The 13,291-nt window shown below is 45.5% G+C and overlaps 2 protein-coding genes across 4 annotated transcripts in view; one reads left to right on the forward strand and one right to left on the reverse strand.

The window, feature by feature from the left end:
* Nucleotides 1-13,291, reverse strand: part of METRN (meteorin, glial cell differentiation regulator) — a 291,968-nt gene that overhangs the window by 147,179 nt on the left and 131,498 nt on the right. The gene's annotated exons all lie outside the window — the stretch shown is intronic.
* The window catches only part of CCDC78 (coiled-coil domain containing 78), a 59,606-nt gene continuing 49,453 nt past the window's right edge, over nucleotides 3,139-13,291 (forward strand). The window contains exons 1-10 of one of the 3 annotated variants that reach the window (XM_050968262.1): nucleotides 3,405-3,453; nucleotides 3,537-3,613; nucleotides 3,737-3,868; nucleotides 4,935-5,021; nucleotides 5,339-5,518; nucleotides 8,367-8,540; nucleotides 8,638-8,688; nucleotides 10,568-10,656; nucleotides 11,451-11,529; nucleotides 12,422-12,547. In XM_050968262.1, coding sequence (XP_050824219.1) covers nucleotides 3,587-3,613; nucleotides 3,737-3,868; nucleotides 4,935-5,021; nucleotides 5,339-5,518; nucleotides 8,367-8,540; nucleotides 8,638-8,688; nucleotides 10,568-10,656; nucleotides 11,451-11,529; nucleotides 12,422-12,547 — 945 coding nt within the window. In that variant the 5' untranslated portion in view covers nucleotides 3,405-3,453; nucleotides 3,537-3,586. Of the gene's footprint in view, nucleotides 3,454-3,536; nucleotides 3,614-3,736; nucleotides 3,869-4,934; nucleotides 5,022-5,338; nucleotides 5,519-8,366; nucleotides 8,541-8,637; nucleotides 8,689-10,567; nucleotides 10,657-11,450; nucleotides 11,530-12,421; nucleotides 12,548-13,291 lie in introns of all 3 variants that reach the window. The other 2 variants (XM_050968261.1, XM_050968263.1) reach the window with 2 other exon arrangements.

Consider the following 13,291-nt stretch of genomic DNA (forward strand, 5'->3'; position numbering starts at 1 on the left):
TCCCTAAATAACCTAATCCAGTCAGATGCTGGCTGAAAATTGTGGATCTTCCTGGAGCAGAGAACCTCACTGAGAACCTGTGGGGTGGGAGTTCAAGAGAAGCCTCTGTTGAAGAATTCCTTGGTGGTTTTCTACTGGGTTGTCAATCAGCTGGCAGTTTACCCATCTCCAGACTGAATGATCAACTACAGGTGAATGTTGCTTAGTGGCCACTTTGCTGCATTCAGAGTCAGTGTATGATCTCTGTCACACTTGTGTAAACCCCAAGTAACTCCATCCTAGTCAATGGATTTACACTGCTGTGACTGAGCTCAGAATCTGGCTCACAGTGTATAAGCAGCACCATGCAGGCCTTTCCTATTATATGGTCTGCATTAATGGAATACCCTGTATTCGTTAAAAGGGCTGCACAAGCAGGATGAGAGATGGCATACAAGCAATTTAAGTAAAAATTCTGGACTGCCTGATGGCCTAGTGAGTAAAATATTGTACTATCTTGTAAAAGGCCTGAATTGGGGAGCAATATATTGTCTGTTCCTTGAGCAGGCTGAAACTAGGGGTGTTGTGAAGATAACGCTTAAGAGAGGGCATAGGTGAGATGGGCAACCTCATTCAGGCCAGCTCAAACATATGCTGCTGTAGCGTAGCCAGGAAGACTTCGGATAGTGCATGCAGGAAGCATATGATTGAAATGAGGTAAGAGAGATTAAATAGTCCAAAGTGTAAGGCAGGTGTCCCATTCAGCCAAACTGGCTGTTTCTATAGACTGGGGTTCTCAAAGAAACCCCAGGGAGTTAAGCACTAGAGCTGGGTAGGAAATGGTTTTTCCCATCTCAGGAAAATTTTTGAGATTTAGAAAAATTTTCCCATCCCAAATGGGGGTGAAAACTTGAAATTTCAAACATTTTTGCAAACTGAAAATCCAAAAAGTGTTTTGGTTCGGGTCTGTTGAAATGTTTCCATTCAATTTTAGACCTTTTGACATTTAAAATTTATTTTTACTAGAATTAATTTCAATTTCAAAACACAAATCTATTTCAAACCAAGAAACCTGAATTTTTCACTTTGAATATGTCAAAACATCCTCTTTTGACAATTTTGAAACTTTTTTCCAATTTTTTCCCAAATAGGACATTTTGTTGAAATGGACATGTTCCCATAAATGGTTTCAATTTTGACAAATTGATATTTTTTGACAAAAATATGCAGAGTCAAAAAATTCCCAACCAGCTGTTAGGCACCCAACTCCCATTAAAGTTCAGTAGGATTTGAGATTCAGATATCTAATTCCCAGAGGTTTCTCTGAAAATCCTAACTTTATCACTAGCCCTGATGTCTGAGGTCCTGCCTGACACACACCCATGCTGGGGGTAGCAAAGTGAAGGATTCCCTGTGCTCTGATGCCTGGTGATATAGGCTACTAGAAAGAGACAAAGGAACAAAATAATTTAAGTTTTCACAAGTGGAGTGAGTGTTGATGATCTTGGCTCTGGAGGTGAGATTGGATATTGCCATCTGACTGCCTTTAGTTGACACTAGATGACACAGTTTATTTCAGAAATGGCAGGGAATAGAGTCCAATGTCAGTTTTATTTTACTTTTCCTACAGTGATTCCAAGTTGACACAGTTGCTGGAAGAAGCCCTGGCAAAACCAGGGTTATTTTCTGCCTGTCTCCAACCTCGGATTCTCGGCATCTGGCGGCTGTGCTGAAGACCTGTATAGTTCTCTCGCAAGTTAAGAACTTCCTGTTTTTTAAATGAATACTTTGTAGAGGTACAGTATAGGTCCCAAATCCCTAGATTCTGGCCTCAGCTGGATCTTTTCTGGGAGGAATCTAGACATTTAATAGGACTGGGTTGCTGAACACTGAATATTAATGGCTGCTTAAACTGCAACATCTATATCACTATAATGGTTGGGTTCATAGTGCATTGTTCGTTGAGTTAAAAACAGGGCTGGCTTAATGGGTCAATAAAAGATACAAACCTGTGTTCAGCTGCTTGATTCATATCTAAATTCAACTAAATTCAACCAGCCAAACTAAATTCAACCAGTGGATGTTTGAGTTTGGTGATGTGGTGCTTGCATCCTCATGTTGTGATGATGCCCTAGGAAATTTTGCACTGTGGGAGACCAGAGCACAGAAAAGATGAGAAGGTTGGCTACTTTCCCCCTGCTGTGCTTTCTCTCCTGCGACTTCTGCCCCATCCCAAAAACCTCATTCCTGCTTGGTGGCTACTGCCATATGATCACGGATATTTTGAATTTTCTGAATTTAGCAGGTAAACTCAAACCTGAACCCAACATCTTTTGATATTGGCCAGCATTAGTGTTCTCAGACAATCAGGGGCTGGGAACATTGGAGATGTTGCTCTGTCCTGAGCTTAGAGGCAAAACTCTTTTCCACCCCCAGCGGCTAGTTATAGAATAGCATTTCAACCTCCAAAGATTTTTCTTCCGTTCCAGACACAGGATAAGTATACTCCATCTATAGGGAGAGGGTGCTTTAAAAATAAGGGGATGGGTGAAAACCCTTAATTCCCCCTCAGAATAAATATTTTGACTCCCTCTTTCGGTGTAATGAGAGTCCACTTGGCATATGCTGGCAATCAGCAAGTGGCACATCAGAAGATGGCAGTCCCAGTTTTGTGTGGTTTCAGTTTAGTCTCATTTTTCCAGATCAGAGAGATCTCAGTACAGAATAACTTCCTTGTGTTCCACTCGTTCTGGAAAGGTGCAGGCAGAGTTCCTCTTGACACTGAATTAATCCCAGATTCTACAGTTCAGGAATGTCATCCTTCTAGGATTTGTCTGTGAGTGAAACCACTTCCTGAGACTGAAGCAGACCAACCCATGTCTCTGTTGCATGTATTGATTGCTGTCTTATTGCAGTATCCTGCCCAGAACAGGAGGGTTACAATGATCTGACAAAGAACATTTAGTTATTTAAAAGAATATGATCAGATAGGAAGAATATGGGAAAAATACAATAAAGATACAAGTGAAATGTTTACTGAGATCCTTATACAAACAAAGAGGGGGACCTGCTGAGCTTTCCTTTGAAACCTCTAGTATATGCCATGGGAACAATCAGGATACCAGACTGGATGTGTCGTTAGTTGCTTCCTCTTTGGCAGTTCCTAGGAGCAGGTGTAGTCATTTGTTCCACCTCATAAACAAAATGAAAACCACACCCTCTAGCAACCTGAGTTTATAGCAACCCTGTGTATGCTATCCATAGAGGAAAGACCTATTGGCAGATAAAGATTTTTGTCACCAAAATCCCATCTCTGGTTCTTTCTTTGATCCTCAGTCATTGCTTACTCAGTACTGGGCAAGGATCCTGGTCCTTCAGCACCGACTGTATGAACACATGGATCTTAGGAGTGCCATGGAGAGTGAGAACATAAGCACCCTCCGAGAACAGGTCCAGTGCCTCACCAATGAAAATGTAAGTGTGAAATGCAAATTTTGTCTTCAGTGCCTTTCCTGCATACTGAGTCAGGTATTTTGAAAACTTGATCCTAATCTCAGGATGAAGATGGCAACTGACAACCCCCTTTCCAATCTGTTAAAGCCACTATATGCAGAAAGCTGTGTTTTCTCATCATGTAAGTGGTTTGTTCTTCCCTTCCCTTCCCTCAACCTGCCTATCTGTGCAGTGCTGTGCACAAGGGAGAAGATCTTGTCTCTGCTCAGCATAGAAAGTCACTGGAGTTGTTTTGTGTACCCAGGTGCAGCTGCAGGATAGGAATGAAAGACTGTACGCAAAGCTTGGAGATCTGCAGGAGAAGATGGGGAAGCTGGTTGGTTCCAAAACAGACTTGTCATCCAGATTGGTTTTCAGTGAGGAGGAGAAACTTAAGGTAATGCATGCACCTTGGGAGCTGGAGATACTTGAGCTGTTGAACCCCACTGAGCCTAGAAATATATGGGTATGTAGAATCCTTGAGAAATGTAAAGATATTGTCCCTGAAGGTCTATAAAAACATGTGCACTCCCCAACAGCCAGGGCTACTCTACTTTATTCCTTCTAGTTACTTCTGCTGGGGAAGTCTAAGACTGGTGCACTATGTCAGCTTCCAGATAGCCACTATTCCACATCACTTCCTTCTGGAAAAGGCAGAGATGTCTCAAAATGTGATCACTTAATTTCAGTGTTTTAACTTGCCCTTTATACTCTTCCTCTTTGGGGTTATAAGGGTATCCAGTCTAGGGTTTCTCCACAGTTCTCAGCTGATGTGTCTCAGCATCAGCATATTTTAATATTAAGGTGCAAAACTCTTCTCAGCTTTACCTATGGAGCCGTGGTCGGTGCCTCTATAATAAGCTGGTGCTCAGATCACAAGAGGCATGTCTGCTTGCAGATCTCTTTTGTGCTTATATTTTTGGTCTACACCTGTTGGCATAATCAGTAACACTGAAGTGTTGGCCTCAATGGCAGTCCCTGAACTTCAACTGAGGCTCTAGACCACTACTCCTGAAGGCTAGCCTGCTTTCTCTTGGCCAAATCCTTAGTCCCAATTCAGTCACTGTTCAGGCAGAACTCCCATTGTTTTCGGTGGGACTTTTATCTGAGTGAGGACTGAATAAAGACTGTAGGATTTGGCCCATAGATTGAAAACATAAATGCGAGGGCTTCTCTTTTTCATAAACCTTGTCAGGCTGGCTAGTCTGGCATTAGCCTGGCAAACTGGAACAGGCATATACCACCTTCGCAGTGAAGGGGTAGTCACAGAGTCTCTTAAACAGATTCTACAGGATAAAAAATCTCCGATTTCAAAAGTAACTTTTTTTGAAAAAAATCTTACCTCTCATTGTCCCTGAAACCCTACTTATGTCCTGTAAGCCCTTATTTCAGGAAACTGGAATTTCCTGTTGCGGATTTCTGTACCCGAGATTACAGTGCAGTCTCATTTGTGTCTCTCATAGATTTCTAAGGACCTCGTTGATCTCCAGATCGAGACAAACAAAATGAGAGAGCAGTATGAGGCAGATAACTTTGAACTGAAAAATATGGTATGTGGCACTATAATACTGCATTACATTCTTATGCATTAGCCCATCTCTGCTGCTCTTCATACTCATCCTCTGTCAGATACACTGATTCTAGGGCTAGAATCTAGAATCTTTGGTGTGCACTTGATACCCACAGTTTGTCCCTGACTCTTGTCATTCTCCCTTCACTTGCATGAGCATTGAAATGCACTCCCAAACTTGTCACTTGTGCGCTAAGCCTGATGAGAACCTGTTTTGCCAAGTGAAAACCTAGGAATGTTACACTGCCCCACCCAGTTCCTGTTGTAGAGTCTAATTGTGCCTCCTGCACACTGTAGATACTGACCCTGGAGAACCGTATTCTGGAGTTGGAGCTCCATGATGAGAAGGTCACTGGGGAGCATGATGCCCTACAGGAACGCCTGCACATTGTGGAGACCAATCGCAAGGAGCTGGCTGATGAATACATCATTCTGAAAAGCAATTATATGGCCCTGGGCAAAGAACATGAACAGGAGGTGAGTGAGACCTGCTAACCTGCTGAGTTTTCCTCACAATGCAGGCTTTGCTCTCACCGATGCTGCCCTCCTCCTCCTCTGTGAACATGCCTGCCTGCTGCCTCTTCAATTTCTACTTTGCTGTTGCTGGAGAACATCCTCCTGTAGGGCCTGGGAAAGAGCATGAATGTGAGCTCCTCGCAGAGCAGGCTTATTTGTTAGTGCATGAACCAGGATGTGTAGTGGACCATAAGCAAAACAGTGAAACTGTAGTGGAACTACACATAAAATATTGTCAGAATAAACATACTGAACAAATGGAGAGGGTTTTTTTTAGTGTACTTTTACTAATCTTAGTTTCTTTTACCCATGGGAGGTATGCAATTTTCAGGTGGAGATGTGATTTTCAAGTTGACATGTCCCTTTAAAATTTAAATTATAGTTTTAATGTTATAGTAATAATACTTTAGTATACTCAGCCAATGATCTAAGAGCACTTTACAGAGGTAGGTAAGTGTCAATAGGCCCATTTTACAGTTATGGAAATAGAAGCACAGAGATTAAGTGATTTGCCAAAAGTCACACAACAAGTCAGTGGGAGAGTCAGGATTAGAAATCTAGGGTGAAATCTTGGTTTCATTGAAGTCAATGGGGCCAAGATTTCACCAGTAGTCTCTTGACTTCCTGTCCCCTGCTTTAACCACTGGACTCGCTGCTGGAAGCAAGTGATTTTGAATTAGCTAGTTGGGACTAGTCACAATGTGTGGCTTTTGCTCATTATTTTTTCAGTACAGATTTTTCGAAAGGAGCCTCAGGTTCAAAACCCACAGTGGCAGGACCGGCGCTAGGGGTTTTAGCACCCTAGGCTCATGGCAATTTTGCCACCCCGCGTGCTGGTCCTGCGGCTCCGGTGGAGCTGCCGCAGTCGTGCCTGCGGGAGGTCCACCGGAGCCGCGCAAGCAGCTGACTGTCCGCCCACTGGCACGACTGTGGCAGCTCCACCAGAACCACGGATCAGGGGACCCTCTGCAGGCACGACTGTGGTAGGTCCACCGGAGCTGCCTGCTGTCCCCTCAGGCAAAACGCCACCCACCAATCATCCTGGCACCCTAGGCGATTGCCTAGGCTGACTAAATGGAAGCGCTGGCCCTGCACAGTGGTCTTCTCAGGACACAATGAGTCTCCCATACACATCTAATTATGAGCTGTCTGTGAACTTGCCAGTGTGTTGTCATGGCTGTTTGGCCCAAAACCATCTCTGTGAGCTCATTCGTGAGCTCTTGTAAATAATAGGGAGAGTCTCCAAAGCATTATGAAAACAATTCTGTGTTTCTATTCACAAATTGCTCTGTGTCTGTCCAAGGCAAATGAGATAGGCTGGATTGGCCTTTTTAGCCATATGGCCCTTTTGGAGAAGTCCGTCCTCTAAGATGTCAGTCAGTCATTTTTTGAGGCTGTTAGCACATTTGTTGTAAATCCTCTTTCAAGTCAGTTAATCTGTGGTAAAGAGAACAGGGATGTTGTTACGATGAACGTCTTATTTCATACTTTACATTTCAAACCCTTTACCTCTTTTTCCTTCTTTTCTTTGTCTTTAACAAAAGGTTAAAAGGATTTTTAATGGTGTGTTTTGCCATAGTACTAAGCAGGCTGAAGTCTCTGTATACCAAACCCAGATCTTGTTTAACACCATTCAATGTTGGACAGTGACTGCGTTAACACCTTTGGCCCATATATTCCATCTAAATCAATACAACACTTCTGATTTACCGGAGGGTGCTGTGGGGTTCTTCAGGGACATTGGGAGGTTGTGCAACCTCCTCAAAATAGCCCTTTGCAAATCTTGGTCCTATCTCCCTGTAGCTATCCACATAAAGCAAGATCTCATGTAGCCTTTCTTTTTCATGGGAGCTCCTGTCAACTTTTACAGCTGTATCTCTCGTCTGTTTGTCAGTTTCTCTTTTCTCCTCCCGTCACTGCCTCAGCCCACCCTATGCTCTCTTTTGATTACCCATTATTGAAATGGATGACTAAAGTTACCAAAACGTCACATCCTCCAGGATTCAGCGAATTGGTAACAATTACTCAGTCTTGTTCCCAGTCAAAAACCCCATCAAAGTTTTGTTATTTAATCCTCCCTTGAGACATGAATTCCCTCAATATTCACTCCAGATCCCCTGTAACTGAGCCTTTCTAGTTGAGATGCTTTTTATCCTTCCAAAATGTGTCAACTTCCTACTGGCACTGCGTTGAATCTGAATGGCTAGGTGGTGCTGTGGGTTAACCTACTTCTGGAGGTCCGTGTTCAGCTATAATAAAGATCAAAAATGAAATGACTTGGGTGGCATCAGCCTAGTTCCTAGAGGATATCTGTCCATTTTTTGTAACACTATTCAATTTGGTTAGGAAAAGTCCAGGACTGGAATAGTAAGGGGTACTGCAGGTCAGGAGTGAGGGGCATTGGCAGAGCTGAGGGGGTGGGGGAGAGGATTAGCAGGAGGATCTGCAAGTCCTGGATGAGGTGCACTGGCAGAACTGTGTGAGGGCTCCAGAACTGGAATAGCATAGATGCTGCAGGGGAGAATTGAGGGACATTGGCAGAGCTGTGTAAGGAAGAAAATCACACAGCAACACCTTTGCTCTCTCTAGCTGGTTCTAGTTAATGGTACCAGCCCTGCCTTTTCATGAGAATTAAATAGTTCACCACCATATTCAGACAGGTGAGAGAGAAAATCTGCTATCCAAAGGGATAAAGTGAATGCTTTGTGTATATGAATAACTGCACATGCATGATGAATAATACACACTGAGAGTTGGAGAGGGGAAAGCTTAAGAAATGAAATGGTTCCCATCTTGTTTTAATTTGCAGGTTGCTAAGAATGAAGAGCTGAGCATAGAGCTCCTAAACCTGGTTAACACCAGGAGCTCCCTTCCTCAGTCATGGAGTAACTACTCCCCATCCCAAGCACTGGCCAATGAAATCTCGGCCGAGCTGGAAAGGGTGCGGGCTGTGGTCCACCGCCTCTCTGCCCGGAAAGTGAAGGTATGGACATGTCTGGCCTCCTAGGTAGTCTGATCTCCTTGCTTTCACCAAGAGATCAGAATCTGACCACTGCCCTGTTTTTGTTTTTTGAAATCAGCCGGAAGATATAGTTGCCTCTGAACACGAACGTCGAAAACTGGAGAGACATGTGAGTGTGGAACACAGCATGTGTATCTGAGCTGTGTACTTTTGTGATTATTTATTGTGTGGGGTTCATCCTCCTTGCTCACCCTTCCCCCATGCAAAACATCTGTCAGACTGAATTTGGAGAATTGCCTACAACAGGGGTCTCAAACACGCAGCCTGCGAGGTTATCTTCTGCGTCCCACGAGCTCCTTGTGGCCTTCCCACCCTCCCCCAGAATTTACCTAGAGCAGCTCTGGCCCAACGCGCACCGGGGGCAGGGTAGGTTCCCTGCCTGCCTGCCCTGCCCCCACGCCACTCTGGGAAGCGGACAGAACCTGGGGAAGGAGAGGAGCAAGGGTGTGTGTTGATGTTGCTTCAGGCACCGCCCCCAGCAACTCCCATTGGCAGTTCCCTGTTCCTGGCTAATGGGAGATGCTGGAGGCGGTGCCTGAAGCAACAGCAACACACACTGCTGCTCCTCGCCTCTCTCCCACGTTCCAACCGTTTCCTGGAGCTGCACGGGGGCAGGGCAGGCAGGCCGGGAGCCTGCCCTGCCCCGGTGCATGCCAGGCCAGGGCCCGCCCCCTGAGCCCCTCTTGCAGTTGAACCCCCTACCCTGAGCCCCCTGCCTCACCTCTCCTGCACCTTGACCCCCTGCTGCACCCTTCATCCCTCCTGCACCCCAGACTCCTCCTGCACTCCCTGGGGGCAGGGAGGGAGCAGAGTTGGGGTGGAGGTTTCAGGGAAGGGGCTAGAATGGGGGCAGGGAAGGGGTGGGAAGAGGTGGGGCAGGGGCAGGACCTCATGGAAGGGGTGGAGTGGGAGCAGGGCTGAGGGCAGCGGAAGGAGGTGTCAGTAGTGCAGCCCTCAGGCCAATGTACTAGTCCTCATGTGGCCCTCATGGTCATTTTGAGTTTGAGGCCCCTGGCCTACACCTAGTTTCTTGAGTGCTGTATAGTTACGAAATGGCATGTACTCTCTCTTCCGTTTGTTTGTTAGAAAACTGGATCTGCATTGTTTTATACAGTGACTTCTGCAAGGAGAGGCTGCGACTGGAGCTTCCCCCAGCCATTTTCGTTGGGCAGATATAGACAAGAGTTTTAAAGGAAGTGGGTCTGTGTTACCTGCTATGTGCATGTTCACCATAATCTCACAGAAGGGTTGGCGCAGTGGTAGCACCTCTGCACTGCTGTGCAGGAGACTTGGGTTCAAACTTCCATCCCATTCTCTTGCCTCCAGTGCTGGGAGAGCTGCACAATCAATCCACATAGTATCCCACTGGGGAAAAAAAGCACTGAAGTCAAGTGAACTATGCCTGCTTACATCAGCAATGTATTCTGCTGATGTCTCAAATTGCTAAACAGTGAACTCTTTGGCTAGTTAAGGAAGAATTAGCCTTCATTCCTTGGCTGAATGGATGGTGGGCTGAATGAGAGGGCTCTTGAGAGTTCTGCTAGGGACACAGATGGCCCCGTGGAGGTGGGGTGATAAAGCAAACCCAGAATGATGGGCTGGAATAGCCTCTTGCCTCAGTTGCATCGTCATTTGTGTGATATTGACTAGTGCTTCAATACCCACCATTCAGTTTCTCATGGTAAACTGACCCTCCTATCCACATCTCAGTGTGATTTCACTCTTAGTGTGATGATACCTATGCAACCAGGATAGATTTAACACAACTTCCTATTGTATTAGCTGTATTGTAGTGCATTAGCTGCTCCCTATTCAGTCTGCCCTTTCCCCTGCATTTCACTTCGCCCCCGTTAGCACACATCTTCCCAGTGAGTGGCAATCCGTTAAGTAACTGGTAATATTTTCTCATTCTCGGTGAGCTTTCTCTGCAGTTCCGTCATTCTCGCTGCACGATGCCTTTCATCTTCCCATTCATTCTTGTCTTTTAGTTGCTTGGAAACCAGGATCACATAAAAGCTGAGATTGAAAAGATGAAGCAAACGTACGACTCTCAGCAACAGAAGCTGGAACAGAGAGTGTGAGTGTTTGAGGCCATCCCACCCCCTAGTACAGTTGTCTGCCTGGCCCCGCGCACTGAAATATCTCAGCCTCACCAGCATGAACAAATTGAATAGCATTCCCATTTTACAGCTAGAGACCTGAAGCACAGAGATAAAGCCTAGGAGTCTCAAGGGGCCCTGTGGCTTCTAGGTGCCTGTCTCCTACTGAAGTGGGATTTGGGTCCCTAAATCCCTGATGCCCCTTTGAAAATTGGAGCCTAACTGACATGCCCAGGATAACACAGAGAGTCTATGGCAGAGCATGAACTGAGCCCAGGTTTCCTGATTCCCTGTGTCTTGAGCATATGATCATTCTTCCTTCCATCAATAGGCAGAGACTGAGGAGCTCAGCCTGTGCTAGGGGAAAGGCTGGTACTAGAGGAGATTTGCTCTCCCTTTCACATTAGCAGGCTTGGGATGAAATTTGCCTTTGGTTTCAAGTGAACTGAGTTTGATGGTCTTAGCCTAGCATACAGTGGTCCACAGTTGGCAGTATCTGCTTAGGAGATACCTGTACCTGAATATCAGACTTGTTTGGGCTGTTCAGCCTTGAGGACATAAATTGGCAAAGTTGCATGGAGTTGTGGGGTAGGACAGGTGGATAGCTCCTGTCTATGCTTTTTATGTCTCTAATCAATACTATTGGTTCCTTGCCTTAAGTACTACAGTATGCCAAATGGCCTGGACAGTATTCTGGGCCAATGGAGCAGCCATTGATAGATGAGCACCTCAGTGATTTAAAGTGAACATGTCCCCCGTTCTGTGTATGCAGGGTGGCAATGGGGAAGGAGTTGCAACAGTCCAAGAGAGAGATTCGCAATACTCAGCACAAACTGGTGGAGCAGTCAGTGGTAAGATCCCTAGGACCCATCCTCTGACACTGTGACTCACCTAGATTGTCAGCTGCTTCTTTGGTTGTTCAGCACCATACACTAGCAACTTGGCGCCAATAGCAAGATGGGTGACGCCCTGATCTGCATGTCTCCCCTCCATGAAGTCTTGTCAGCATCTCATTCTGCAGGGGGGCTTGATCAATCTCGACTTCTGTTTCTGATAATAGGGTCAGACTATATCAGGGAGAAATGCCTGTGTTCAGCACATTTGTGTAGCACTATGGAACAGGGCCAGCTCATCCTTCATGGATGTGTCAAGTTTTGTGCTTCTGTCTCTAGGAAGCCCATAACTGCCAGTTCCTCTGGATAAATGAACCCCCTTAGTACCTGGAAGATTCCGTTCTTCAATACTAAGGGGCCATGTAAATGAGTTGCTGAGTCTTAGTCCAATTCTTAGTTATTGAACAGCTCTGTGCCTCAGTTTCCCTATCTATAAAATAGAGGCAATAAGCATTTCCTCCCTCACAAGGTTCTGAGGCTTCATTCCACAATGCTTGTAAAGTGTTTTGAGATCACCAGAGGGAAGGTGCCAATGAAGTGTGCATTTGGTGCCCAGATTCTTTGGGGATGGGCAGCATAGAAATATGTGCAGTAAACATTTCCTAGGCTGTTCTTGGATGACAGCAGAATCTTCCCTCCCTCTCTGCCCCTTATTAACTGTCTCTTGTGGTGTCTTATGCCCTGCTTTTGAATAGTGCCCCTTTCCTGGGAAAGTGGACTGTCTGAAAGTAAAGTTTCTGAGTTAACCTTCCTTTTCCTATTGAATACTAGTGATTAAAGATCAGCTGGCCAATAGGAGGCTCAGGGAAGAGCCTGATTCCTTGGGGTGACTATGCTTCCTGTGCTGTAGGTGCTGCTTACCTCTCAGAGCCGGCTCAAAGAGGTGGAGGTTGAGAATTCCCAACTGCAACTTCAGCTGAAGGAACTGAGTGAAGAATATCGCTGTCGTCTTACTCAGTACATCAAGGACCTGGCGGTGAGGATTCCTGCCATGTATGGGGATCTGCATTTCCTTTCTTTGGGTTTAGTTATTCCTTCTAGTTTTACAGGGCAGACATTTGAGTTTGGATACTGCCCACTGCTCTCAAACCACTGCTGTTTCCCTCTTCGAGCTGCAGGCTAGTGGAACATGCAGTGCAGTAATACCACTCTGTCTGGTGGCTGCTCCCTCTTTATGAAAGTCTAACTGTACATTGTATGTGTTCTGATTGCAGCCCATGAGTCTGGGGGCAGGAGTACCCAAATCTTTCACTGCCCAGATTTCCCATGTGACAGCCCAGAACAATCACCGAGTCTCTGCTATGTCTCTCTCTGTCATGTTATTTTAATTGCACGTTCATTTTATTTATTATGGCTACTTTTCAATTGACTTCTAAACCCAGTGTCCTGGAAGTCTCTCTCAGCAGGCCAGACCTGTGCCACTTTTGGTTTCACAATGTGCTGACTCCATGGTCTGTGGTAAAAGAATCCTCCTTTGGTTCCTCCGGGAAGAACCACTGACACCCTGCATGATCCATGGCCCCTTCACCTTTCCTGCTGTATCACAGAATCTTGTAACATGAGTGGCCTAAGGTTATTATAGGAATACACTTCTCTGGCATGCAACCAGTCTTGCAGAGGATCACTGAGGACTCAGAGCATTGCAGAAGTGTCAAACTTCATGGCATAGGACCTACACTGATCCCTGAGTACATTCTGCAGGACAGTTCATTGAGAAAAA

This window comes from Gopherus flavomarginatus, chromosome 9 (assembly GCF_025201925.1).
Source record: "Gopherus flavomarginatus isolate rGopFla2 chromosome 9, rGopFla2.mat.asm, whole genome shotgun sequence".
NCBI classification, from domain to species: domain Eukaryota; kingdom Metazoa; phylum Chordata; order Testudines; family Testudinidae; genus Gopherus; species Gopherus flavomarginatus.